This window comes from Giraffa tippelskirchi, chromosome X, assembly GCF_054371585.1.
Source record: "Giraffa tippelskirchi isolate mGirTip1 chromosome X, T2T-mGirTip1v1.2.pri, whole genome shotgun sequence".
Lineage (NCBI taxonomy): Eukaryota > Metazoa > Chordata > Mammalia > Artiodactyla > Giraffidae > Giraffa > Giraffa tippelskirchi.
Window position 1 is genome coordinate 87347262 of NC_137289.1, and position 26030 is coordinate 87373291.

Genomic DNA, 26030 nt, shown 5'->3' on the forward strand with positions numbered 1-26030 from the left:
TCAGCGGTGGTGAGCATCTTTGAAGGGGGGACTGGACAGTGAGACTCTCTCTTCTTTGAATTGCCTCAGAGTGGGGAAAGAGCTGGGGGAGTGAGGTCAACCCCAGACTGTCCCCCAAATCTGCCTGCCAAGAACGTTTGATGGAGCAGTTGAGGCAGAGATGTTACAGAAGAAAACGACAATCCCTTTGTCCTCTGGCCACTTAGGGAGAAGTACGCCGACCACTCATCACTGAGCGCGGGATTCCTCTGCCCATTCTCCCATTGGGTCATAAGACTTGTGGTGGAAGGGAGGCTGGCAAATGCTTTCAGCACGTGCTAGGCGCCCAGCGCCTCCATCCTGACGTGTCATCCTCACCTCCCAGGAGACCAGCGCCCTCAGTACCTTCCTGCCTCCTGCTCCACCCACTTTGTACACAGTCAGGGCTCAGGGCTGTGACTCTAACCGGAAAGGGGAGGTGGGACAGGAGGAGGTGGGACGAGAGGCTTGACAGAGGTATACACGCAGCATCACCTTCAGCCACCAAGTCGCCATCTGCCGGGATGGCCTTTGGGCTTGGCAGCAAACCACAGGAGGCCCTCGACCCCATTGGTTACACCTCGAGGGGGCGGGCAAAGAAGGCGCGTGCTGGTTGGCAGGAACCGGACCAATGAGGAGGCGCAGCGCTGGCAAGCTGAAAGCTTCGCGAGATTTGCTGCCATCGCCTGCGCGTGCTGCTTTATGGCGCGCTCCAGACGCCGCCCGCCTCGCATGCCCTGACCGTTACCGCCGCCGCCCCCTCGACCTGGTTGATAAATCGTCGCCGCCCCAGGTCCGCGGCCACCCAGGTCGCGACATGAGCTCCTCAGATGATGAGGCGGCTGTTAGGGGAGTGGGTTTCAGCTCAGAGTGCGGGGAGCACACAAGCGGCCTTGAGGTCCGCTCCACAGCTCTGCAGGGACCCAGCCCCGGCCCTGAGCCGGGGGCAGCGCGAAACGGCGAGGGTGAGGGTGGGGATGGCTTCCTAGATCCTGAGTGCTTTGAGTCAGAGCGGGAGGTAACGGAAGCGGGAGGGCAGGTGCTGTGTGGCCGCGAAGGCCGGCCTGGTTCCCCGGCCGACGACCAGGGGGACGTCCTGCAGCTGGCTGACGAGTCAGTGGCGGCCATCCTGCAGCAGCTGGCCAACCTGGACTTGCTGGGCATCCGCAGATGCCTGTCTCCGGAGAGCTACGTGGTCGGCGAAGGGTCTCCCTTGTGGGCCCTCGAGGAGCGACCCGGCAGTCGAGGCATGGCCGCCCAGAGGGTTGGGGAAGAGGCACAGGCTGAGGCCAGCCCTCTCGAGGTTGGCAGGCTCGAGGCGGGCCAGGCTGGGGGAAACCCTAAGAGAGGCAGTAAGAGTAGGTTGAAGGTGGCTGTGGATCGCCAGCGGCCCCCCTCAGAAAGCCCAGCCGGGCTGCTGTCTGACTCCGAGTCCTCTGATGAGTTCAGTGAGATAGAGCTGATGAGGGTGAGCATTTATGGCACAGACGGAGGACAGGCCAAGCTCAACAGCCCCAAGGGCCCCGGGGACACACCCAAACACTCAAAAGTCCAAGGCAGGGAGAATCTCCTTAACGTGCCAGGCACTTGCCAGTCCTCGGCTCTGCGAGGATTAATCTCGGTTGTGGAAAGGCAGGTCAGGCAGGGCTATGCAGAGCAGGGGGACATCTCTCCCTCTAAGAAATTGCAGAGCATGCTCAAGGAGAAGGGGGGCAGCCTGCCCAGGTACCCGAGAGTAGCAGTAGCACCAGCTACTGCAGCTGCCACTACAGGCAGCCTACCGCGGCCCAATCCTAGGAGGAAGGGGGTCCAGGAGAAGAAATCCCTCAGGGGCGTCTCCAAACCTGCCCCGGGGAGAACCTTCCCTTCCTGGGAGCAGGGAATCTCGGCCACTCCCCTGGATCCGGTCACCTTCCCCCCAGTCTCCGGCATCCCGCTGCTTGAGAGGTCCAAGAAGTATGCCTTGGTCCCTTCGGGAGCCAAAGAATCCAAGCAAACCGGCGCTCGGAAGAAATCCATGGCTAGGCGGGCACGGGAGTTGGTGGCAGCAATGGCGGTGTCCGGAGAAGACAACGACCCAAATAGAGACCCATTCCCAAAGGGCCAAGTGAGTAGGCCAGGCCCCTCCTCGCTCCCCCCTCTTCCCCCTGCCATCCTCCCCAGGACACAGGTCTTCACCCGTGCTCCCTCTGTCCATCCCTCAGGGGTGGTCATTGGGTGGCCCTCGGTCACTGGGTCATTAGGATGCCAGATTGGGGTCTTTTACTAGGGACAGACGTTAAGGTAGCACTTTGGGTGTGCTGGGCTGGGTTCTCCACCCTTGGCCTGTTTCCAGCCAGGCTGGGGCTGGAGTAGAAGGGAGAGCTGGTAGCTGAATTGATTTGAGGGGCCCCATAAAAGATTCACAGAGCTTCGGTGTTTAGACACATCACTTTCCTGAATCCTACTTCCTAGCTGATCCCCAAACCTTCCTTGCAGGGGCCCCAGGCTTTCTCAGTGCCACACTGTTGTCCCCAGCTCAGCTCTGCCTGCTGGCCTGGGGCTGACTTAGAGGGAATGTGCTGAAGAGATCAGCCTTTCAGTTTCCTTTCCAGTTCCCTGCCTCAGCTCGGTCTTGAATCACACGAGGTCTCACACACACAGACATAGACATATAAATGCACTGGTACACACAGGCGCACGCACACACACACATCCTTACTCCAGGTCAGTGAGAAATCTTTGTTCTTAGCTGACCACTGACAGGGCACCGGCGTCTTGTCCACGGGTGCGTCAAGGAGAACCCAGCAGCACCAACGTCAACATCAGAGGCGGGCAGGATTCAGGAAACTCAGAGCCCGTGGCCATGAACAAGGGAGAAGTCATGCCCAGAGGGCCTGGCCCCTCAGGTGAGTGTCCTGGGTTTTGATATGGGGGCAGGGAACCAGGGGTGAGGGCAGAAACCTCTGTCTCTCTCTCTCTCTTTTCTGGGGCCTCAGCCTTGCTCTCAGGCTGCTTCTTCCATGGGAAACAGGTGTCAGCAGGGCTAGCCCTGGCCCCATCACCTTCTGTGTGGGATTTGTTTGGCAGGGGTGATCGGTGGCAGTGCCCCAACAGCTACTCTGGGCGTAGACCTGCAGGCTAATAGCGTTTTCTGTGAAGTGCTGTTCGCCCACATTGCTCTCCCAGGTGCTGGCCGTGGCTGCCGCTCTGGGAGGCTCGAACCCAGAACCACAGTCTTTCGGGACCATGGTGGTAAAATGGCTGCCCCTGAGGAATAGGAGGGGCAGGCCCAGAGAGAAGGTTTGGGCTGCCTGCCGGGCAGAGCCGGGGAGGCTTGATGCTAGCAGAGGGTGGTACTGCCTCACCTCACGTTAGACCCTGCTTGGCCCTTTCCACCTCACTGGGAGCCTGGGAAGCTGGATTGTGTGTCCTTTCCCTGTCAGGTGACCGCGAACCAACTGACCATCCCCCAAGACCGAAAAGGCGGCAGCAGCCAGCTGCAAGGCAGGGCTGTCCTCGGGTAATGCTTCTTCTGGCTCCTGGAAATGCACACCCAAACCCCATGGTGGGATCTGGGTCCAAGTTCAACTGACATGTGTGGGCACCCCCCCCGCCCCCCGCCCCGTCCCCATCCCACACCCCAGGGAGGGAGCCCACCTCCTTTCCTCTGAGGAAAGTCTTTCCCTTGCCAGTCTAGACACCTGGCTTTGGGATGGAGGGCCCGGGGGGAGAGGAGGAGGGGAGGCGGGTGTATACTAACCGTTTCTCTTCCTGCTGTGTCTGCTGGCCTAGTGTCTGGTGCTACAGAGAGAAATAGACGACCTTAAGGAGCAACTTGGTATGAGGAACCAGGGACAGAGAGCAGTGGGTTCTTAGTGCAGAAGTGGGGTGGGCCCTTGGGGTGGGTGGGCTGCCGGTGCAGGAGGCCTCGTAGGGACCAGCATTCCTGTGGGGAGGAGAACCTATCACGCCTGACCCTGGAGGGGGCGGTGCATGTTCAGCTGGGCGTGTGGACAAGGAGCAAAGTGCTGTGTGGACTGCGTGCACACTCTGCCAGCCAGGCGAGTCCTAGAGAGCTCCTTCTGATAGGACTTGTAGAGATGCCTTGTTGATCTGGTGTGGCCTCGGAGGTTCTTGTTGGATTGTTTGTGAGACAATTTTTGAATGGTCTGGGCGTGGCCCCGACCTTGAGAGCTGCTGGCACATTTTGTTTCCTTTTAGGAAATGGCTCCACATTTAATTCCGGTAGTGGGGAGTGACGAGGCCCAGAGCTCTTTGCATCGGGGCTGGGGGTATGTGGGTTTCAGGTTGCAGGGCTAGGTGGTTCCCCACGGGGACAGGGGGACAGGCTTCTATGTCCGTCTGTCTAGAGCACCTGTTTATGCCTCTCCCTGTTGCAGCCTCCATGCAGTACCAGGTTGACAAGTTCCGGATCCTTTGAAGTGAGTGTTACACACCCCACACCCCTTCCCACAGTCCTGGCTGTTGAGCAGGGCCGTGGGCTGGCCCTGGCTTGAGGCTCTTCCCTGACTCTGCTGTTTCACAGGTTGAGCCCAGTATCTTCCGGCAAGAGGAGCAGCTGTTACCTCCGGGGCCGACGAGCTGTGGCCAAGCTTGTTGCCTCCTGTTCTGCCTCCACCAGGGCATCCTCTGCCCCTTGTTTTGCCCCCTGTCTGCCCCAGTTTCACAGCAGTTTTTGATTAAAAGGCTTCTCATATTCTGTGTTCTGTCCTCTCTCTGGGGGGTAGGGGTTGGGGGAATGGGGCAAGGCCTGGTGGGGAGCCACTCCGTATCAGAGCCTGTTCCACAACAGTACCTCTGGCATCCTGTGGGGGGCACTCTGGGTCAGCCTGTGCTACCATCCAGGCCGTCAGGCCAGCGGAGCGCCCCTAGTGTGTGTTCTGTGTGGGCTCTGTCTGGCCACCTTGGCACGTCCCTCCTTTTCCCTGAAGGCCCTCTTCTAGTTCTCTAAACACCCTCCTCTGGGGTTTAGGAGTTTCCATTCATTGCTGCCATTCTGCCTCCCTGTCAGAAGGAAGTCATGACCCCCTTACAGAGCTCCAGTCTTTCACCCTTCCCTCACTGCACTCATTGTCCTGCTTACCCCGACCACTCTGCTTTCCTGTCAGAGCACCCTCGATCTCTCCCCTGGCTTGCCATCGATGACCTTGCCTGCATGTTTACTTAAGCAGGTGGTAACAGGCACAGGTTTGCTCATCTTCCCCCTTCCCCTGCCCTACCCTCTCAGTGGAGTCCCTACCCCACCCCACCCCCGGAGCCACCTTGCAAGCAGGAACCTGCGTACTCTCCCCGCTCTCTTTAGCACTCACCCCTGAGACTCAGGCACCAAAACTTTGGCTTCCCCTTCCTTGGGTTCAGTAAAGGGCATGAGGATGAATCTTGGACCCGCTGAACTGGGGAGCAGGATCGAAGCTCAGGGGAACACAGGGGAACACAGGAGAAAAGCTCAGGTTAGTTGCTGAGCTGGAGGCCAGGAGAGGCGTCTGGTGCCAGTCTGGGGCAGAGTGCACCCTGAGAGCTAGACATGGATGGTCCGGTCCTTGGAGCTTTCATATCCTCCCTGCCCTAACCAACTGACCAGCCTACACTCCTGCAGCCTGGATGTCTCTCTGCCCTTGAGTGGAAACGGGCCCATCAGGCTCTATGACAAGTATGGTTGGTAAGTCTGTGTTCTTACAGGGTCTCCATCAAATACCGTTCCACCAGCCCCATGACATAGATTTTCCTGCAAATGATACTTCCCGGAGTGTCCCAGCTCAGTCTCCCAGACTACTTGTTAGGGCACACAAGACTGAGTCTGAAATCCATGTTCAATTCCCGTCCCTCCCTCCCGCCCTGAAGTTTGGGGAGGACTTCCTTCTCTCAGCCAAGACCCCAGGGCTGTGCCAGCCTGAGACTCAGAGGGACACATTTGTATTGGAGTGAAATGAGGGTAGGTTCTGCCTGACTCCCTTCCTGAAAGACCACGGTTTTATTTCACAAAAGAGGGTATGATGGTAGGTAGCACATTCAAAGTTGGTGCCTGGGCATCTCTCTGGGTGAATTAAAGTCATCAGGGATAATGCCCCTTGAGGCAGAAAGGTGTGATTCGGGGAGTAATGGAAATAGAGCCTGGTCCAGATTCTGTAAGGCACTGAGTGAGCCGAAGCAAGGGTCGGATCTCCTTTATTCAAGGGGTGTTGTCACGTTCCCAAAACATAGAAGGGGGAGGATGCAGTTCACCAAACCTCAGGACAGGACATCCCAAAATGTTGGAGTCGCTGGAGGAGGCACTGGATCCTACCTTGCGATTCTGTGATGTCTGCCAACTGCTGAGGGTGTGGATGAGTGAAAATGGGAAGGGTGGCTCCGGAGACTACCTGGGACGTGGCTGCCCATCTTAGAAACAGGAGATCCCCCCCCCCAACTGGATTACTTGTGGGGAGTTAGGGGTGACTGCACCTGAGCAATGGGGAGCCCTCGGGCCCGCCCTTCCCCCACATTTTGACCTTGACTTCCTTCCGGGGCTCATGGCATGAGGTCAGGTGGACAGAGCACGAGGGTTGGGCCAGTCACAGACCTCAAGGGTCAGCAAAGAACATGCGTGGGACTTACTCCTTCCACTCAGACCCCTCCCTGGAGCAGGAGGGCCTGATCACTTAGTTTACAGCTGATCCGGTGGTTATTGCCTGGTGGTGTAGCACATCTCGCTGTTGTCCGAGTGAGTAGATTTGGCAGAGACCTTCCCGCTGAGGTTTCTGCCCACCGAGACACGTAGGTAAGTTGTGCCTGGGGAGAAGTCAAGCACCAGCATCAGCACCACCCTTGGGCAGAGTGGGGCACGGGACTGTGGTCACCAGGGTGAGGAAGTTGGAGAAGCTCATGGAAGTGGAGGTGCGAGGGCGTGAACACAACCCCTCGCTCACTTTTCACCAGGCTCCCTTCCCTCCTCTGGGCACACAGTTCAGACCAACTACCTCACTATAATGTTGCTGGAAACATATACATCACAGGCCTTGGCTCAGCCCCAAGCCTTCCACTTCCAGCGGGAAATCTGAGGCATAGGTTAAAGAAATACATCTGCGCCCCAGAGGGTAGGAGGAAGGCCGAAGCCCAGCCTCATTCGGTGCACCCCTGTTGCCTTTCCCCCTCATGCCCCTTCTCCAGCCTGGGAGACAGTGACAGCTGCTTTGGAGAGCCCTAGGCCCCGTCCTGCCTGTCCAACACCTGGGAAGAGGCTCCCTCCCCATTACACCCCCACCCCACCAGCCCCAGCCCCAGCCCCAGGCCTACCTCTCTCTCTGGACTCTTGAGGGAGATTGGCACAAACAAAGAAGGTAGAGGAGGTGAGTCCTGAAGAGGGAGCCTGGGGTGGTGAGCACAGTAAACTTGCCCAAAGATGTCCAAGTCCTAATCCCTGCAGTTGGCTTGTATTTTCCTTTGCGTGATAACAGTGGGTTATGCTTGCAGATGCAATGAAGGCTGCTACTCAGCTGACTTAATGTGGGGTAAGTTTCACCTGCATTGGCCAGGTTCGGCCGGGCACACTGGGGCTGCCAGATTTTCCACCTTGACTGTCCCTCGGTAACTATCCCAGTCCCTGGAGTGTCCCAGTGTTTGAATAACTGTGGTGTGCTTGATGCCCTTGTGCTCGTGCGATCTTGAAGGCCTGGTAAGTACTGCTCAGATGCAGATGGAGAACAGGCCTGTAGTTTCGAACCCCCCTTTTGTTCCAAGCCAATCACTTCTTCCTCCCTAGTACTCTTGAGGTATCTGCCAGCCTGACTTTTACCAGGATGATTCACTTTTTGAAAAGGATTTACTATTGCTTTTTATTAAAATAACCCTTCCAAACATAAAAGATTAATTACATTGAATTAAACAGACCATACATATACACGTTGTGGAGCGTGTGAGCCCTCAGTATCACAAATAATCATGAACCAATCAACCCATGTAACTATACTCAGGTGACATAAATGTACATTGCACGTCCAGAAGTCACCGATATGTTCTTTTCTCTGAGGAATCCAAATGGATAAATCTACATACTGCCCGATTCCATTTACTTCACATTCTTGAGGAGGCCAAGCTATAGACACAGAAAACAGACTGGGGATTGCCAGGGTCTCGGGCTTGAGATTAGGGGTTAAACTACCAAAGAGAATGAAACAATTTTGTAGCTGATGAAAATGCTTTTTATGTTGATTGTAGTGGTGTTTCCATAATCGAATGTTTATAGGCACTTAGGTTTTTATGTAAATTAATTTCAGTAAACCCATATTATTTAATAAACTGTAGAAAGTACAGTATGATACCGCAATCAGAGAAGAAAAAGAAACAAAGGGAGTCCAAAATGGAAAAGGAAAATGAAAACTGTCACTGTTTGCATGTGACATGTTACTATACATTGGAAATCCTAAGGATGCCACCTGAAATCTTCCAGAATTCATAAATCCATTCAGTAAAGTTGAAGAGTACAAAATTATTATATAGAAATCTGTTACATTGCTATCCTGTTCATGGGGTCCAATCCCAAAGAAGGGTAATGCCAAAGAACGTTCAAACTACCATACAACTGTGCTCATTTCATATGCTAGTAAGTGAAAGTGAAAGTGTTAGTTGCTCAGTCGTGTGTGAGTCTTGGCGTCCCCATGGACTGTAACCCAACAGGCTCCTCTTTTATGGGTTTCTCCAGGCAAGAATACCTACCTAAATATCCATCGACAGAGGAATGGATAAAGAATATGTGGTACCTATATACAGCGGAATATTACTTAACCATAAAAAGAATGAAATAATGCCACTTGCAGCAACATGGATGGACGTAGTGATTGCCATACTGAGTGAAGAAAGTCAGAAAGAGAAAGACAAATGTCCCTTACACGTGGAACCTAAACAACTGTACAAATGAACTTATTAACAAAACGGAAACAGACTTTGAAAACTTATGATTACCAAAAGGGAAAGGCAGAGGTAGGGAAGGGATAAAGATCCTCATCTGGAACACCCTAATGAGAGATGTTGAAGATGACATAAACAGATGGAAAGAAAGATCATATTCTTGTGAGGCCAAGCATTTGCAACTAGCCTCTGCTTTCCATTTCCCAAGGAAGGAGGCAAGTGGGCTTGAGTCCAGGTATTTACAATCAACCTCCGGCTTGCCCTTTGAAAGAGGAAGAATAAGAGATACAGGGTAAATAGTCAGGCTTTGTCTCCTGAGGACACTTTAAGATAACAGCTCTGGCAGAGACAGAGGGGCTACTCTCCGTTTGAGTAAAAGAGCAAGAGGTCACGTGTGTCCCATTCTCAGGGCAGGAGAGACACTGCACATGGGCAGAAAGGCTCCTTGGGGGTCAAAAACAAAGGGGCCCCACCCCATAATATGTGATGCAACGTCTCCCCCATAGGTCTCTGGGCTGGCATGCATCTTGGGATAGAGTTGCTCATGCATGTTGGGGAGGGTCCTAGGGCAGGTCAGGTGTGAGAAAAGAAACAGGATAACTGGCCAAACGGAAACAAAGACCCAAAAGGACTGCCCTATATAAGTGACTTAACTGCCTCTCACTGCACTCCTCCTCATTAGGACAGATGCCCACACCCTGTCTCTCCAAGTGTGTATCATTGCCTTCTCTGTCTTAACTAAACAAGCTGTTTCTCTGTGTGCTCTCCTACTTGTTGTGCTGTGTCTCTAACAATAAACTCTGTACCTCTTTTTACAGATTTTGCCTCCTTGAGAAATGCATTTTTCAAAGGGGCAAACTTAAAGCCACAGCTCACTGCTGCCTCTCTGAGATCACTTGGATTGGAAGAATCAATATTGGCAGAACGACTATACAACCCAGTGCAACCTACTGATGCTGAATCCCTATCAAATTACCGATGGTATTTTTCACAGAACTAGAACAAAAATTCTCAAAGTTTGTATGGAGACACAAAGGACTGTGAATAGCCAGAGCAATCCTGAGAGAGAAAAATGGAGCTGGAGGAATCAGGCTCCTGGGCTTCAGACTATACTACAAAGGTACAGTCTTCAAAACAGTATGGTACTGGCACAAAAACAGAAATATTGATCAAAGGAACAGGATAGAAAGCCCAGAAATAAACCCATGCGCCTACGGTCAATTAATCTCTGACAACGGAGGCAAGAATATACAAAGGAGAAAAGACAGTCTCTGCAATAAGTGGTGCTGGGAGAACAGCTGCACAGAAAAGAATGAAATTAGAACATTCTCTAACATCATACACAAACATAAATTCAAAATGGATTGCAACCTAAATGTAACACAAGACACTATGTAACTCTTAGAGGAAAACATATGCAGAACACTCTTTGACATAAATCACAGCAATATGATTTTGTATCCACCTCCTAGAGTAATGAAAATAAAAACGAAAATAAACAAGTGGGATGCAATTAAACTTAAAAGCTTTTGGACAGCAAAGGTGGCGGGGGGGGTGGGGGGTGGGGCGGGGACTATAAACAAGACGAAAAGACAACCCTCAGAATGGGAGAATACATTTGAAAATGATGTGACAGACAGGGGATTACCTTCCAATATACAAGCACTTCATGAAGCTCATCATACATACATACATACATACATACATACATACGTATATATATATAAAATCTGCCCATTATGTTTTATAAAAAGGGGCAGAAATTGTGTTTCTCCAAGAAGACATACAGATGGCCAAAAAGCACGTGAAAAGATGCTCAACATCATTAATTATCAGATAAATGCAAATCACAACTACAATGAGGTATCACCTCACACCTATCAGAATGGCCATCATCATAAATGTACAAACGGTAAATGCTGGAGAAAGTGTGGAGAAAAGAGAATCCTCCTTCACTGTTGATGGGAACATAAATTGGTACAACCATTATGGAGAAGAGTATGAAGTTTCCCTAAAAACTGAAAATAGAACTACCGTAAGATCCAGCAATCCCACTCCTGGGCATGTATCTGGAGAAAACCATAATTTGAAAAGATGCATGCACTCAAATGTTGATTGCAGCACTCTTTACAACAGCCAAGACACGGTAGCTACCTAAATATCCAACGACGGAGAAATGGATAAGGAATATGTGGTACATATATACAATGGAATATTACTTAACCATACAAAGAATGAAATAATGCCACTTGCCGCAGCATGGATGGATGTGGTGATTGTCATACTGAGTGAGGAAAGTCAGAAAGAGAAAGACAAATGTCCCTTAGGGGTGGAACCTAAAAAACTGTACAAAGGAACTTATTTACAAAACAGAAACAGACTTTGAAAACTTATGAGTACCAAAAGGGAAAGGAAGCGGTAGGGGAGGGATGAATTAGAAGTTCGGGATTAACAGATACAGCCTACTATATGTGAAATAGATAATCAACAAGGGCTTTCTGTATAGCACAGGGAACTCTACTCAACATTGTGTAATAATTTTTATGGATAAAGAATCAGAAAAGAAATGGATATATGTAGATGTATAACTGAATCACTCTGCTGTACACCTGAACCTAACACAACATTGTAAATCAACTACACGCCAGTTAAAAATAAACATTAAATTAAAAGAAATGTTTTTAAAAGTACATTATGAATAGATATTGACACTACTTACTTTTTCTGAACGTGGTTTTCTCCCATAGTCTGATGAGCTGGAATGATATATCACCTCAAATTAAATCAAGTTTGTATTCCTGGGGTGAATCTGTGTGCTGTGCTGTGCTTAGTCGCTGAGTCCTGCCCGGCACTTTGCGACCCCATGGAGGGGGGAGCCCAGCGGCTCTTCTGTCTATGGGGATTCTCCAGGCAAGAATACTGGAGTTGGTTGCCATGCCCTCCTCCCGGGATCGAACCCAGGTCTCCCGCATTGCAGGTAGGTTCTTTACCATCTGAGTCACCAGGGAAGCCCCGGGATGAACCTACTCATGGCATATGATGTATTTCCCTTTTGCATATCCTGTAGGATTCACCTTGCTAAGATTCCGTTTCTGGTTCTTGCTTTTAGGCGGCCACACAGCACCTGCCCTCCCGCTTCTGTTACCTCCCGCTCTGACTCGAAGCACTCAGGATCTAGGAAGCCATCCCCACCCTCACCCTCGCCGTTTCGCGCTGCCCCCGGCTCAGGGCCGGGCCTGGGTCCCTGCAGAGCTGTGGAGCGGACCTCAAGGCCGCTTGTGTGCTCCCCGCCCTCTAAGCTGAAACCCACTCCCCTAATAGCCGCCTCATCATCTGAGGAGCTCATGTCGCGACCTGGGTCGCCGCGGACCTGGGGCGGCGACGATTTATCAACCATGTCGAGGGGGCGGCGGCGGTAACGTTCAGGGCATGCGAGGGGGGCGGCATCTGCAGCGCGCCGTAAAGCAGCACGGTCAGGCAATCACAGCAAATCTCGCGAAGCTTTCAGCTTGCCAGCGCTGCGCCTCCTCATTGGTCCGGTTCCTGCCAACTAGCACGCGCCTTGTTTGCCCGCCCCCTCGAGGTGTAACCAATGGGGTCGAGGGCCTCCTGTGGTTTCCTGCCAAGCCCAAAGGCCGTCCCGGCAGATGGCGAGTTGGTGGCTGAAGGTGATGCTGCGTGTATACCTCTGTCAAGCCTCTCGTCCCACCTCCTCCTGTCCCACCTCCCCTTTCCGGTTCCAGTCACAGCCCTGAGCCCTTACTGTGTACAAAGTGGGTGGAGCAGGAGGCAGGAAGGTACTGAGGGCGCAGGTCTCCTGGTAGGTGAGGATGAAACTTCAGAATGTAGGCGCTGGGCGCCTAGCACGTGCTGAAAGCATTTGCCAGCCTCCCTTCCACCACAAGTCTTATGACCCAATGGGAGAATGGGCAGTGGAATCCCGCGCTCAGTGATGAGTGGTCGGCGTACTTCTCCCTAAGTGGCCAGTTGACAAAGGGATTGTCGTTTTCTTCTGTAACATCTCTGCCTCAACTGCTCCATCAAACGTTCTTGGCAGGCAGATTTGGGGGACAGTCTGGGGTTGACCTCACTCCCCCAGCTCTTTCCCCACTCTGAGGCAATTCAAAGAAGAGAGAGTCTCACTGTCCAGTCCCCCCTTCAAAGATGCTCACCACCGCTGACCCTGGAGATGTAAACTAAAACCACGAATCGGGCTTCCCGCACTAGGACGACAAGCTTCCAAGTGCTTAACCATTCCGAGAGTGGGTGAGTTGAGGAGCAAACCTCTGTGGCGGTGGTGCAAGAAATCCATTTGGGAGGTAATTTGGCTGAATCTATGAAAAGCAACTTATAGAGCAGGGACCCCGTGCCCGGCACTCTTCTAAGTGCTGTACATAAATAGTAATGCTTCCTTGTGACCCTCCTAGGACTATAGTACTAATGATTACCAGCCTCTTACAGGTGAGGAAACAGGTACTGAGAGGTTCAGCCACTGGCCCAAGGTCATTTGGCCCATGGGGATCAGTGGTAGAATTGAAAGCAAGCAATCTGACTTCAGAGTCCTTGCTTTGATCCAAAGATCTTAAACCTTAAAAAAAAAAAGAGGAAAGCCATTTTTTTCCTCTATCAGGAAGTCCACGGCCTGGCACATCTTCTAAAAGTGAGGGTTTATTTCTAAGATCTCTAGTTTACTCCACCGATGTATTTGTTAATATGGCACTAACATACAGTTTTCATTACTGTAGCTTTGTAAAGTTTTGAAATCAGGAAGTGTGAGTTCTCTACTTTTTCTTTTTCCAAATTGTTTTCCCTATTTAGGATCTCTTTTTAGACTCTATTTAAATTTTAGGACGAGTTTTTCTATTTCTGTAAAACATGCTATTGGGATTTTGATAGGGTTTGCATTGGATCTGTAGATCACTCTGGGTAGTGTCAGACAAGAACGGATTCAGTGGAGTGTGTGTGTGTGTGTGTGTGTGTGTGTGTGTGTGTGAAAGAATTGACTCATTTGACTGTAGAGGCTGGTAAGTCCCAAGATCTAGAGGGTGAGTTGGCTGGCTGGAGACCCAGAAGAGCCAGTGGTCTAGCTCTAGCCCAGGTTAGAAGGCCTAAGAACCAAACCAGTAGAGCTGATATTTCAGTTTAAGTCCAAAGGCAGGAAAAGAAGCTGATGTCCCAGGTCCAAAGGCTTTCACGCAGGAGGAATTCTCTTACATGAGGAAAGGTTGCCTTTTCGTTTTATTCAGACTATCAACTGATTAGGTAAAGCCCACCCACATTATCAGGAGGAAATCTGTTTTATCCAGTTACTGATTTAAATGTTAATCTCATGAAAAAGCACCCTACAGAAACACCCAGAATAATGTTTGATTAATACCTACGCACTCTGTGGACCAGTCAAGCTGACACATAAAATTAACCACCTCAGATAGTATGGACTTCCTAACAATATTTATAATCCGGTCTGTGCAGACAGATGCCTTTCCATTTATTTGTGTCTTTTTTAGTTTCTTTCAGCAATGTTTTGTAGTTTGCTGTGTACATGTCTTTTGACTCCTTGCTTGAGTTTATTCCTCAGTATTTTATTCTTTTTTTGCTGCTAATGTCAATGGAATTGTTTTCTTAATTTCCTTTTCAAATTGTTCTTTGTTAGTGTATAGTAATAAAACTGAACTTTCCTTTTGGATTTTGTGTCCTACAACTTTTTTGAATTTGTTTATTAGTTCTACCAGTTGTGTGCATGTGTGTGTGTATGGGTGTGTGTTATCTTTTGAGTTTTGCATGTAAAAAAGCATGCTATCTTCAACAGAGATAATTTTACTTCTTTCTGACTTGGATGCCTTTTATTTCTTTTGCTTTCCTAACAGCTCTGGCTATGACTTCCAGTTGTTGAATACTAACATAATGGTGAGAGCGGGCTTCCTTGCCTTGTTCCTTACCTTAGAAGAAGCGATTTCAGACTTTCACCACTGAGTATGATGTTAGTTGTGGCCTTTATTATGTCGAGGTAATTTCTTTCAACTCCTAGTTCTTCGACTGTGTTTTCTCATGAAGGAGTGTTGAATTTTTTGTGCATCTATAGAGAAGATCGTGTTATCTTTGTCCTTCATTTAGTTAATGTGTTTTATTGCATTGATTAATTTTTGTATGTTAAACTATCCTTGCACCAAGGGATAAATCCCTTTTAACCGTGGCACATAGTCCTTCTAATGTGCTGTTGAATTGTTTTGCTAGTATTTTGTTGAGGATTTTTGCATCTGCATTCGTCCGGGAATGTGGCCTCTAGTATTCTTTTCTTTTGGTGCCTTAGATATGAGGATAACGCTGGCCTCATAAAATGAGTTGGAAGTGTTCCCTCTTCTTCGATTTTTTGGAAGCATTTTAAAAAGATTGGTATTAATTCTTTAAATGTTTGGTGGAATTCTCCAGTGAAGATATCAGATCCTGATTTTGTGTGTGTGTGTGTTGGGGGGTTGTCATTACCGATTCAATCTCATTATTGGTCTATTGTGTTTTCTGTTTCTCCTTGATTCAGTTCTGGTAGATTGTGTGTTCCTAGGAATTTATCCATTTCTTCTAGGTTGTCCAATTTATTGCCACAATTGTTCATGATATTCTTGTAAAATCCTGTTTATTATTGTCACGTTGGTTGTAATATCCCCTCTTTTATTTATGATTTCAGTTACTTTAGTCTTTTCCTCTTAGTTAATCCAGCTAAGGACTTAAAAACAATTCTCTGTGTGTAAAGAGGTTTGCTCACAACAGTGTTGTTTATAAGGGCAAAAAACCCTGACTGCTACTTACATTTTCATCACAAAAGCTACTAATATCTGTTGAAACTTGATTATGTGCTAGGCCCTCTACATGCATTATGTCATTTAATTCTCACAACAGCCATGTGAGGGAGACACTAATGTTATCCCTACTTTATATTCGAGGCACAAACATGCGATAACTTGTCCAAAGTCAAACATCTAGTAGATGGTGGAATCAGGATTTAAACTCTGGCCTTTGGGTTTATATAGATACAAATCTGTGTTACGCAACTATTAGCAGAGGAAGTATGTTGCAATAAATGATATCCTGCACTGTTCGAAGCAAGAACTCAAGAAATCTGCAAGTGCCTAAAATCGTTGTATTGAAACATGAATGTCCAGGATGGGTTTCTGGCAACCAGTGGGTCCAATGGCTCTGAACCTTTTTTTTGGTTATGGGCCCTGCGTTAGTCTGTTCGAGTTGCCAAAACCAAATACCACAGGCCGGATGGCTTAAACAAAAGACATTTAGTTTCTCATAGTTCGGGATACTAGAAGTCCAAGATCAAGGTGCCAGCAAGTTCAATTCCTGGTGTAGGCACTCCTCTTGTATTGCAGTTGGCCACCTTCTCTCTGTTTCCTCACATGACATTTCCTCTGTGTGTGGATGGAGACAGAGAGAGAGAGTGCGAGAGACATGGTAACTCCTCCTCTTTTAAGGATATCAGATCCTATGGGATTAGGGCCCCACTCTTATAACCTCTGTGTGTGTTGTGCTTGGTCACTCAGTCGTGTCAGACTCTTGGTGACCCCATGAACTGTGGCACACCAGGCTCCTCTGTCCATGGGAATTTTCCAGGCAAGAATACTGGGGTGGGTTGCCATGCCCTCCTCCAGGGGAACTTCCCAACACAGGGATGGAACTCAGGTGTGCCACACTGCAGGTGGATTCGTTACCATCTAGCCACCAGAGAAGCCCAAGAATACTAGAGTGGGTAGCGTATCCCTTCTCCAGGGGTACTTCCCAACACAGGAATCAAACCTGTATTGCAGGCAGATTCTTTACCAGCTCCCTCAATCAACCCTAATTACCTCTCTAAAGGCTCCATCTCCAAATTCATTCACTTTGAGCATTAAGGTTTGAAGATAGGAATTTAGGGGCAACACAACTCAGCCCATAATAGGACTCCTTTGAGAATCTATTGAAAGCTCCATACACCCTCCCAAGAAGTGTTTGCACACAATTTCAGGAAGTTCTTGGAACCCAGGTTGAGAGCCACTGTTCTAGGTCACCTTCCTCTTTTCCCAGATGGAGAAACAAGAGGTTCAGAAAGGGGAAGTGCTTTTCAGCAGGTTAGGCGAGAGACAGGTCTCCTGATTGCTCATCAAGTGCTTGCCCTACCTTACTCCACCTTGCGTTAGGCCTGTCAGGTCAGCAATCCACGGTGACCCCAAAACACTAGAGATTCTGTGGATGCAGTGAAGGAGAGTGCTTCACCCGGGATGCTCAAGTGAGTGAACAAGGCTCTAGCTATAACTGACAGTAAATGGGACAGATTTCATTGTTTCCAGTTAGTCAGGAGGTTGGGAAGAAGCTGTACCAACTTCAACACCCATCCACAAGGGTTCTGAGTGTGAGGCGATGGAGGTGCTTCTGTCCTAACAAACAGCAAAGTGGGGACTGAAGAGGTATAGTTGAACTGTCTGCTGGCCTTGACATGGCACTGTCCCTCTACTCTCAGATTCCCCATTTGTACACCCCTCAGGAGTAGAACTGTTAGATTTCTACATGAGATTATCTAGCTCTAATATTCTGTACGTCTGTGATTCTGGGGCAGGAACCATGCGGGCAAACTCAGTTGAGGCATTTGGGTCCTAGAATCATGGGCAAAACAGTTTTTTTCCAAAATGTCTTCTGATGGTGTCAAAGAATTAGCAATAAAGCACATGTAGTTTAAAGAGATGAAAAATCCCTAATAAGCACGAGAAGACCCTTACATGCTCAGTCATTTAAGGTAAAGTCTCAAGAGAAATGTTTCCTCAATTTCTGTTTCGGGTCCATCCTTAAAAAGGGAGGTGCATTATAACAGCTGGAATTCTGAACAACAAGGTTAGAAGATGGATCCGTATTTATAATGGGAAAAGTTTTGTTTTCTTTAGGCAGCGGGGTGGCCCCAGAAAATGACTCCTGTTTCATTTCATCAATCAGTGAGCTTTTAAAAAACATGACATTCTTCCTATCGACCCTATCGATGCCACAAACCAGTGTGGAGCCTTCACTTGGGCCACAAGACTAGAAACAAAAGTAGGGGCACTCACTGCGGGGTGGAGGCTGACATTCAAGGAAAATTCTTTCCGCTTTGCTCCTTACAAAGAACAAGGGAAGGGCTTGAAGGGTTGTGCACACCCATCTACTGCTTCTGTGTCAGTGGAAGGTGGGAGCACACCCAGTCTAGCACATCGATGATCTCAGTTTCTGTCTGAGGAGAAAGAGGAAGAAAAGAGCTGCTGCTGCGGGGAGCAGGGGTGAAGGTTGGTGTTAAGACAGCAGTGTCAAACGGGCAAGGGAGATGCAGCCCATCCAACCACCAGCACCATCACCACCGCCACCATACTGGCACAAATAAGCTCCTCAGTCTCAGGGGTTAATAGACGAATCACAAAGAACAGGAGGAACTCCAAAGGCATGGCATCTGGCCCTTCCCAACAAACAGCCTTAAGCAATACTGTCCTCAGCTGGTCAAATAGGTGTACTATAGCGCAGGCACATTGCTCTGGACTTTTGGCCTTCATTTCTTTTTCTCAGGTTCTTGGTGCTCCACCTCTGAGAGGAAGTGGATGGGGAGGGGAGACGTCTCTGAGAAATTGTATCCAAATACATGACATCTTTGAGTTTCAGCACAAGTTCACAATTAAATTCTGAATGAGAATGTACTACCCAATTATGGAATATATATAAAAATTGAGATTGATATTATAATTAAGTAAGCATCACTTGATTAATTTTAGGTAAAAAGGTATGAGTTCTCAAAACTATAGTTATTAATGTAGATGAAATAAGATTACTAAGCTCAATTAGATATGTTATCAACAAAGAAAGTAACTTTGGTTCTACTTCTGGTTAGAACATAATTACAATATGCTTATACTGGGATGTTATTTCCCTAAGCATTATATTTTTCTCCAATTATACTGAAACGTAACATAGATAGAGAAAAAGTCACAATATATATGTGGAGTTTAATAATTGATTATCAAGTGTATACCCCCAAGTCATAGAAGCGGATAGTGTCGGCTTTCCCCAACACTCCTGAAGTTTCCCTGTCTTATCTTAGCCCCGTTCCTTCTTCAAGGAGAATAGGCCCACTCTTACTTATGTGCCATCCTTTCTTCCGTTTTCCTCAAAAATTTTATAGTACACACAGACACACACACACACACACACACACATATAATGTTATGAGTTAGTGTTGACAGCTACTTACAGCTGTACGAATGGAATTGTTAAATATATCTGTGTTGCTTCCTGGTTTTTCAATCAATGTTAAGTTTGTAAGATTCATGCCTATTCTGTGTAGTGGTAGTCTGTATAATTTTGCTGATGAAATTGTATTTATTCGCATGAAGAGGATCTCCCAGGACTTCTGGATTTGAAGCCGGCAGGGCTTAATTTCAGGAGAGCCAAGGGGTCGTGGGAAATAGACTCCACTCTTAACGGGGGCATACAAAATCTCACACGTTCCAGGACCCAGGGCTGAAGCAATAGTTTGAAAGGAGCCTGGGTCAGACCCAGCTACTTATCTTGGAGAGCCTCCCAGAGAGGCAAGAGGCAACTGGACTCACCCTGGGGACATAGACACTGGTAGCAGTCATTTTGCGGAGCTCCTTCTACCCCGTGGTCACTGGTGCTAGCAAGTGCCATTTTGGACTCCTCCCTCTAGCTTACTAGCACCAGTGCTTAGACCTGCCCATCAGCCTGTAGGCAGGAATACTAGGAGAGGCCAAGCTACTAGCCAGGCAGAGACGCAGCCCCACCCACAAGCAAGCCTGCTGTCTTAAGACTCCCTGGAGCTGGACCTGTCAATCAGAGGCCCCGACACACCACACTGGCCCTATACCAGTGAGAAGGCACTAAGCCAGGACTCCAGGGTCCTGCAGTCAGAGGCCGTGGGACCTAGTCCCTGCCCACAGCAGGTCATCACTAGCCCCAGGACCAGTTTTACCCATCAGTGGGTAGGCACCAGCCCTAGTATTCCTTGTACCCAGACCCATCCACCAATGGCCCAAAACACCAACCTCTGGACTCCTCCAGAGCCCTGAAGTCAGAGAACCCAGGAACCAGCTCCATCCACCAGCAGGCAGACAACAGCAACCGGAGTAACTCCAGCCCTGCAGCCTGCCACACCAGGAAATAGGTCACCTACCAGCAGGCCCACACCAGTCCCAAGAGCCACTGAGCCCCAGCACAGTGTACCAGCAAGTAGACACCAGGTCTGGGACACTTTGGAGCTCTCAGCCAGCAGCTCTGGAATCTGGCCCCACACTGCAGTGTGTGGAAACCCCCTGTGCGACATCCAGGATTCCACAGCCAGCAATATCAGGAACGGGCCCCACCGAAGAGTGAACTGAGACCAGCTCTGAGACCCCCAGGGCCCTGCAGTTAGAGACCCAGGAACAGAAACAGAGCTCCACCCACCAGTGAGCTGGCGCTAGCCCCAGGACACCCTGGACCCCAAACCCAGTCAACGGCAGGACAAACCAGCCTGAAGATACCTTGGCATGTCAGCCAGCTGCCCCCAGAATCAGCCACACTCACCAGCAGGACAAGACGAACTTTGGGACACCTAGGACCCCATAGCCAGCAATGTAGGTGCTAGCCCTACCTATGTCAGCTGAAGGCTATGCTTATTCATTTGATATTGATTCACAGTGGGGAGAGAAGTATGTTTTAGGCTTGCAGGATTATATGCAATAGAATTTGTTGTTGTTTAGTAGCTCAGTCTTGTCCCACTCTTTGCCACCCATGGACTGCAGCACGCCAGGCTTCCCTGTCCTTCACCATCTCCCAGAGGTTGCTCAAACTCATGTCCACTGCGTCAGTGATGCCATCCAAACATCTGATCCTCTGTCGTCCCCTTCTCCTCCTGCCTTCAGTCTTTCCCAGCATCAGCGTCTTTTCCAATGAGTCGGCTCTTCGCATCAGGTGGCCAAAGTATTGGAGCTTCAGCTTCAGCATCAGGGCTTCCAATGAATGAGCGGGATTGGTTTCCTTTTGGGTTGACTGGTTTGACCCCCTTGCTGTCCAAGGGACTCTCAAGAGTCTTCTCCAGCACTATACTTCAAAGGCATGAATTCTTCGGCGCTCAGCCTTTTTTCTTGTCCAGCTCTCACATCCCTACGTGATTGCTGGAAAAACCATAGCTTTGAGTACAAGGACTTTTGTAGGCAAAGTAACGTCTCCGCTTTTTAATACGCTGTCTAGGTTTGTCATTGCCTTTCTTCCAAGAAGCAAGCGTCTTTTAATTTTGTGGCTGCAGTTACCGTTCACAGTGATTTTGGAGCCCAAGAAAATAAAGTCTGTCACTGGTTCCGTTGTTTCCTCATCTATTTGCCGTGAAGTGATGGGACCGGATGCCATGATCTTCGTTTCTTGAATGTTGAGTTTTAAGCCAGTTTTTTCACTCTTCTGTTTCACCTTCATCAAGAGGCTCTTTAGTTCCTCTTCACTCTCTGCCGTAAGGGTGGTGTCGTCTGTGTATCTGAGGTTATTGCCATTTCTCCCCACACTCATTATTAGAAAACGTAAATCAAAACTATAACGAGGTATCACCTCACACAGGTCAGGATGGCCATCATCAGAATAGCTACAAACAACACACACTAGAACTGATGTGGAGAAAAGCAAACCCTCTGGCACTGTTGGTGGCAATGTAAATGATATAGCTACTCTGGAGAACAGTAAGGAGAGTCCTTGAAACAAAACCTGGGAATAAAACGACCATAAGACCCGACAATCCCACTACTGGGCATCTACCCTGACGATACCATAATGCAAAAAGACCCATGTATGCCAATGTTCACTGCAGCACTATTTGAAACAGCTAGGAAATGGAAGCCACTTAGATGTCCGTGGACAGATGAATGGATAAAGAAGTGGTGGTACATATATACAGTGGAACATTACTCAGCCATAAAAAGGAACACATTTGAGTCAGTTCTATTGAGGTGGATGAACCTAGAGCCTAGTATACAGAGTGAAGTAAGTCAGAAATTGAGAAACAATTATCATATATTAACGCATATATATGGAATCTAGATAGATGGTACTGATGAACCTATTGGCAGACACAGAGAACAGACTTGCGAACACAGTGAGGGAAGGAGCCGGTGGGACGAATAGAGAGAGTAGCATTGAAACACATACCTTACCATATGTAAAACAGATAGCCATTGGGAATTTGCTGTATGATGCAGGGGACTCAAGCCTGGTGCTCTGGGGCAACCTAGATGGGTGGGGTGGGGTGGGAGCTGGGAAGGAGGTTCAAGAGGGAGGGGATATATGTATACCTATGGATGATTCAAGTTGATGTTCGTCCGAAGCCAACATAATATTTTAAAGCAATTATCCTCCATTTAAAAATAAATCAATTTTAAAAAGTTTTAAAAAAGTAGCAAGAATAAAACATCTAAAGGAGAACCAAACAGAGATGAAGAGTACAATCCGTGAAATAAAAAATATACTTCAACGGTAGGTGAGATGATACGGAGGAACAGATCAAGAAGCTGGAAGACAGGAGAGTGGAAATCACTGAAGCTGAACAGGAAAAAAGAAGGAATAAACATAGATGAGGACAGTTTCAGAGACCTCTGGGACCAGGTCAAGCATAGAAACATTTGAATTCTAGGGGTCCCAGCAGGAGAAGAAAGAGAGAAAGGGGCAGAGAGCATATGTGAAGACATACCAGCTGAACACTTTGCTAACCTGGCAAAAGAAATGAGCATCCAGGTACTGAACACAGAGAGCCCTAAACAGAAAGAAGACCACAGCAAGACACATTGTAGTTAGAATGGCAAAAAATAAAGCTAAAGAGGGGATGTTAAAAGCAGCAAGGGAAAAGCAACAAGTTACACACAAGGGACTTTTTGGCAGAAACTCTGCAGGCCAGAAGGGAGTGGCACGACATATTTAAAACGATAAAGAGAAAAACCTCCAACCAAGAAGACACTACTGGAAAGACTGTCACTCCGATCTGAAGGAGAGATCAAAAGTTTTACAGACAGGCAAAAGCTAAAAGAGTTCAGCATCACCAAACCAGCTTTACAGGAAATGTCAAACGGACTTCTCCAAGCAAAAAAGAAAAGACACAACTAGAAACATGAAAATGATGAAAGGAGAAAGCTCACTGATAAAGGCGAATATACAGTAAAGGTAGTACATCAATGACTTACAAAGCTAGTGGGAAGGATAAAGGACTAAAGTAGTAAAAAGCATCTGTATCCGCAATGAGTAGGTACGGGAGTGTTGCTGTTGTTTAGTTGCTAAGTCATGTTCGAGTCTTTGAAGCCCCATGGACCTAGCCCGCCAGACTCCCCTGTCCATGGGATTCTCCAGGCAAGGATATTGGATTCGGTTGCCATTTCTTTCTCCAGGGGACCTTCCCGACCCACGGGTCGAACCCACGTCTCCTGCATTGGCGGGCAAATGCTTTACCGCTGAGCCACCTGGGAAGCCCCTTAGTTAAGGGATACACAGAAGAAAAAGATGGAAAATATGATGTCAGAAACAGTAAACGTGAGGAGAGGAGTAAAGATGGGGGGTAGTTAATATGCATTTAAACTTAAGAGGCCAGCAACTTAAAATAATCAGATAGAAAAAGAGACACGCACAGTGTACGGAATATAGTCAATAACTACGCACTGCCCTTGTATGGTGGCATATCATAACTAGAATTACAGTGCTGACCATTTTGAAATGTATAGAAATAATAAATCACGATGTTGTATCCCAGGAACTAACATGGTGTTGTAGGTCAATTATGCTTGCAAACAGACAAACAAGGAAACAAACAAAGATGCGGAGGAAAAGAGATCAGATTTGCACTTACCAAAGGGTAGGTGTGGGGGAGGGGAATTGGACAAAGGTGGGCAAAAGGGGCAGACTTCCGGTTATTAGATAAATAAGTACGAGGGATGTAACGTACAACATGGTAAATACAATCGACACTGCCGTATGTTATATATGAAAGTTGTTAAGAGAGCAAATCCTAAGAGTTCTTCTCACAAGAAAAATTGTCTTTTTCTTTAATCGTGTATCTATATGAGAAGATGAGCGTTCACTAAACTTATTGTGATAATCATTTCATTTCATGATGTATATAAGTGAAACCATGATGCTGTACACTTTAAATTTATACAGTGCTGTATGTCAAATCTATCTGAATAGAATTGAAAGAATCTAAAGAATATCCTGATGCCATGCGCGGAGACGGACAGGACGTCAACTTTGCGGTATTCCTGCCAAAACATTTAACCTGAGTGGAATCAGGAAGCAGCAATGAGACAAATTCAACTGGAGAAGATTTCTAAAAACCACCTGGATTGGATCTTTAAAAATGTCACTATCGTGCAAGACCAAAAAAATCTAGGGAAATGTTATAGTTTACAGGACACTGAAGACGCTTGACAACCAAATGCATCACGTGGCCTTTATTTGGAAGCAAACTTATTTTAGAAATCAGGTAGAAAAACCATATTGGGACGATCAGACATTTTGAGTGAGGATCATATAGTAGGTAACTGTATTGTCTCAAAATTAAATTTCCTGAGTATGATAATTGCATTAAGATTTCGAGGCGGACTAATCTTTTTCTTTAGAGATCCATACTGGAATATTGAGAGAAGATACACCGCAACGTCTTAAAGGAACTCCAGTGATTCAACAAAACAGAGAGAGAGACAGACAAAGACTATGGCAAATGTGGCAAAATATTAATAGTGGGTCAGTCCAGGTGAAGGATCTTTGGGTGTTCTGTGCTGTTTTCTTGCAACTGCTATCTGTAGAAGGAATACCCTGGGGGTCCAGTGGTTAGGACTCAGTGGAAAAGACCCTGATGCTGGGAGAGAGTGAGGGCAGGAGGATAAGGTGGGGTGGGGGTGGGGTACACAGGAGGAGATGGTTGGATGCCATCACCGACTCAATGGACACGAGTTTGAGCAAACTCCAGGAGATAGTGGAGGACAGGGCAGCCTGGTGTGTTGCAGTCCATGGGGTCGCAAAGAGTTGGACACGACTTAGTGACTTGAACAACAACAACAGCTACATGTAAGAGAGATATTTCCGAAAATAAAATTTGGGGGCAAAGAGGACATCATGGGCCACTTTATTCCAATCCGTTTGAACACTTAGGAAAAGATGACCAATTTTTAGAAAAAAAAAAGTAACTTACCAACACTGACTCCAGAAAGAATAGCCAACCTGAGTTGCTCCAGGTAACCATAATGAAATATACCAGTAGTCAAAGCAACTTTCACAGAAATCCTCCAGGCTTCCCCCACTGAATGCTGACAAACATCCTAGGCATAAATATTCTCAATTTCACACAAAACCTTAGGAAAAATAGAAAAGGTGGGATACTCCCAAACTCATTTCCCTGAGAATGAAATAACCTTGATATTCAATCCTGTCAAGGACAGTTTGAGAAAGGAAACGCACAGGTCAATCACACACTCAGCGCATAAAAGCAAGAACCAGAAACGGAATCTTAGCAAGGTGAATCCTACAGGATATGCAAAAGGGAAATACATCATATGCCATGAGTAGGTTCATCCCGGGGCTTCCCTGGTGGCTCAGATGGTAAAGAACCTACCTGCAATGCGGGAGACCTGGGTTCGATCCCTGGGTGGGGAAGATCCCCGGGAGGAGGGCATGGCAACCCACTCCAGTATTCTTGCCTGGAGAATCCCCATAGACAGAAGAGCCGCTGGGCTCCCCCCTCCATGGGGTCGCAAAGTGCCGGGCAGGACTGAGCAACTAAGCACAGCACAGCACACAGATTCACCCCAGGAATACAAACTTGATTTAATTTGAGGTGATATATCATTCCAGCTCATCAGACTATGGGAGAAAACCATGTTCAGAAAAAGTAAGTGGTGTCAATATCTATTCATAATGTACTTTTAAAAATATTTCTTTTAATTTAATGTTTATTTTTAACTGGCGTGTAGTTGATTTACAATGTTGTGTTAGGTTCAGGTGTACAGCAGAGTGATTCAGTTATACATCTACATATATCCATTTCTTTTCTGATTCTTTATCCATAAAAATTATTACACAATGTTGAGTAGAGTTCCCTGTGCTATAGAGAAGGCCCT

General features: G+C 47.9%; 1 protein-coding gene and 1 long non-coding RNA gene across 3 annotated transcripts; one reads left to right on the plus strand and one right to left on the minus strand.

Annotated features, from left to right (window-relative positions):
- Positions 1–649: 649 nt before the first annotated feature.
- Positions 650–4717, plus strand: LOC145535828 (uncharacterized protein CXorf49 homolog). 2 transcript variants are annotated; one of them, XR_014075507.1, is made up of 7 exons: positions 687–2125; positions 2750–2906; positions 3444–3520; positions 3793–3838; positions 4222–4292; positions 4401–4442; positions 4547–4717. XR_014075507.1 is itself a non-coding variant. In XM_081564167.1 (6 exons), exons 1-5 carry the CDS (start codon positions 650–652, stop codon positions 4439–4441), a joined length of 1797 nt encoding a protein of 598 aa, XP_081420293.1. In that variant the 3' UTR covers position 4442; positions 4547–4717. The 2 variants fall into 2 exon arrangements, 1 of the variants encoding a protein (XP_081420293.1); XM_081564167.1 differs by lacking the exon at positions 4222–4292 and having other exon boundaries at positions 650–2125.
- Positions 4718–6147: 1430 nt separating this feature from the next.
- LOC145535968 (uncharacterized) lies at positions 6148–12218 on the minus strand. Its single transcript, XR_014075556.1, has 3 exons — positions 11979–12218; positions 11624–11660; positions 6148–6789 (listed from the first exon to the last, which is right to left on the minus strand). It is a non-coding gene; the product is annotated as an uncharacterized LOC145535968 (long non-coding RNA).
- Between the last annotated feature and the right edge of the window lie 13812 nt (positions 12219–26030).

Coding starts and splice junctions, on each gene's coding strand:
- LOC145535828 (XM_081564167.1), top strand. CDS start 650: ATGAGGAGGCGCAGCGCTGGCAAGCTGAAAGCTTCGCGAGATTTGCTG. Junction 2,126..2,749: donor ACCCATTCCCAAAGGGCCAA/GTGAGTAGGCCA, acceptor CTTTGTTCTTAG/CTGACCACTGACAGGGCACC. Junction 3,521..3,792: donor CAAGGCAGGGCTGTCCTCGG/GTAATGCTTCTT, acceptor CTGCTGGCCTAG/TGTCTGGTGCTACAGAGAGA.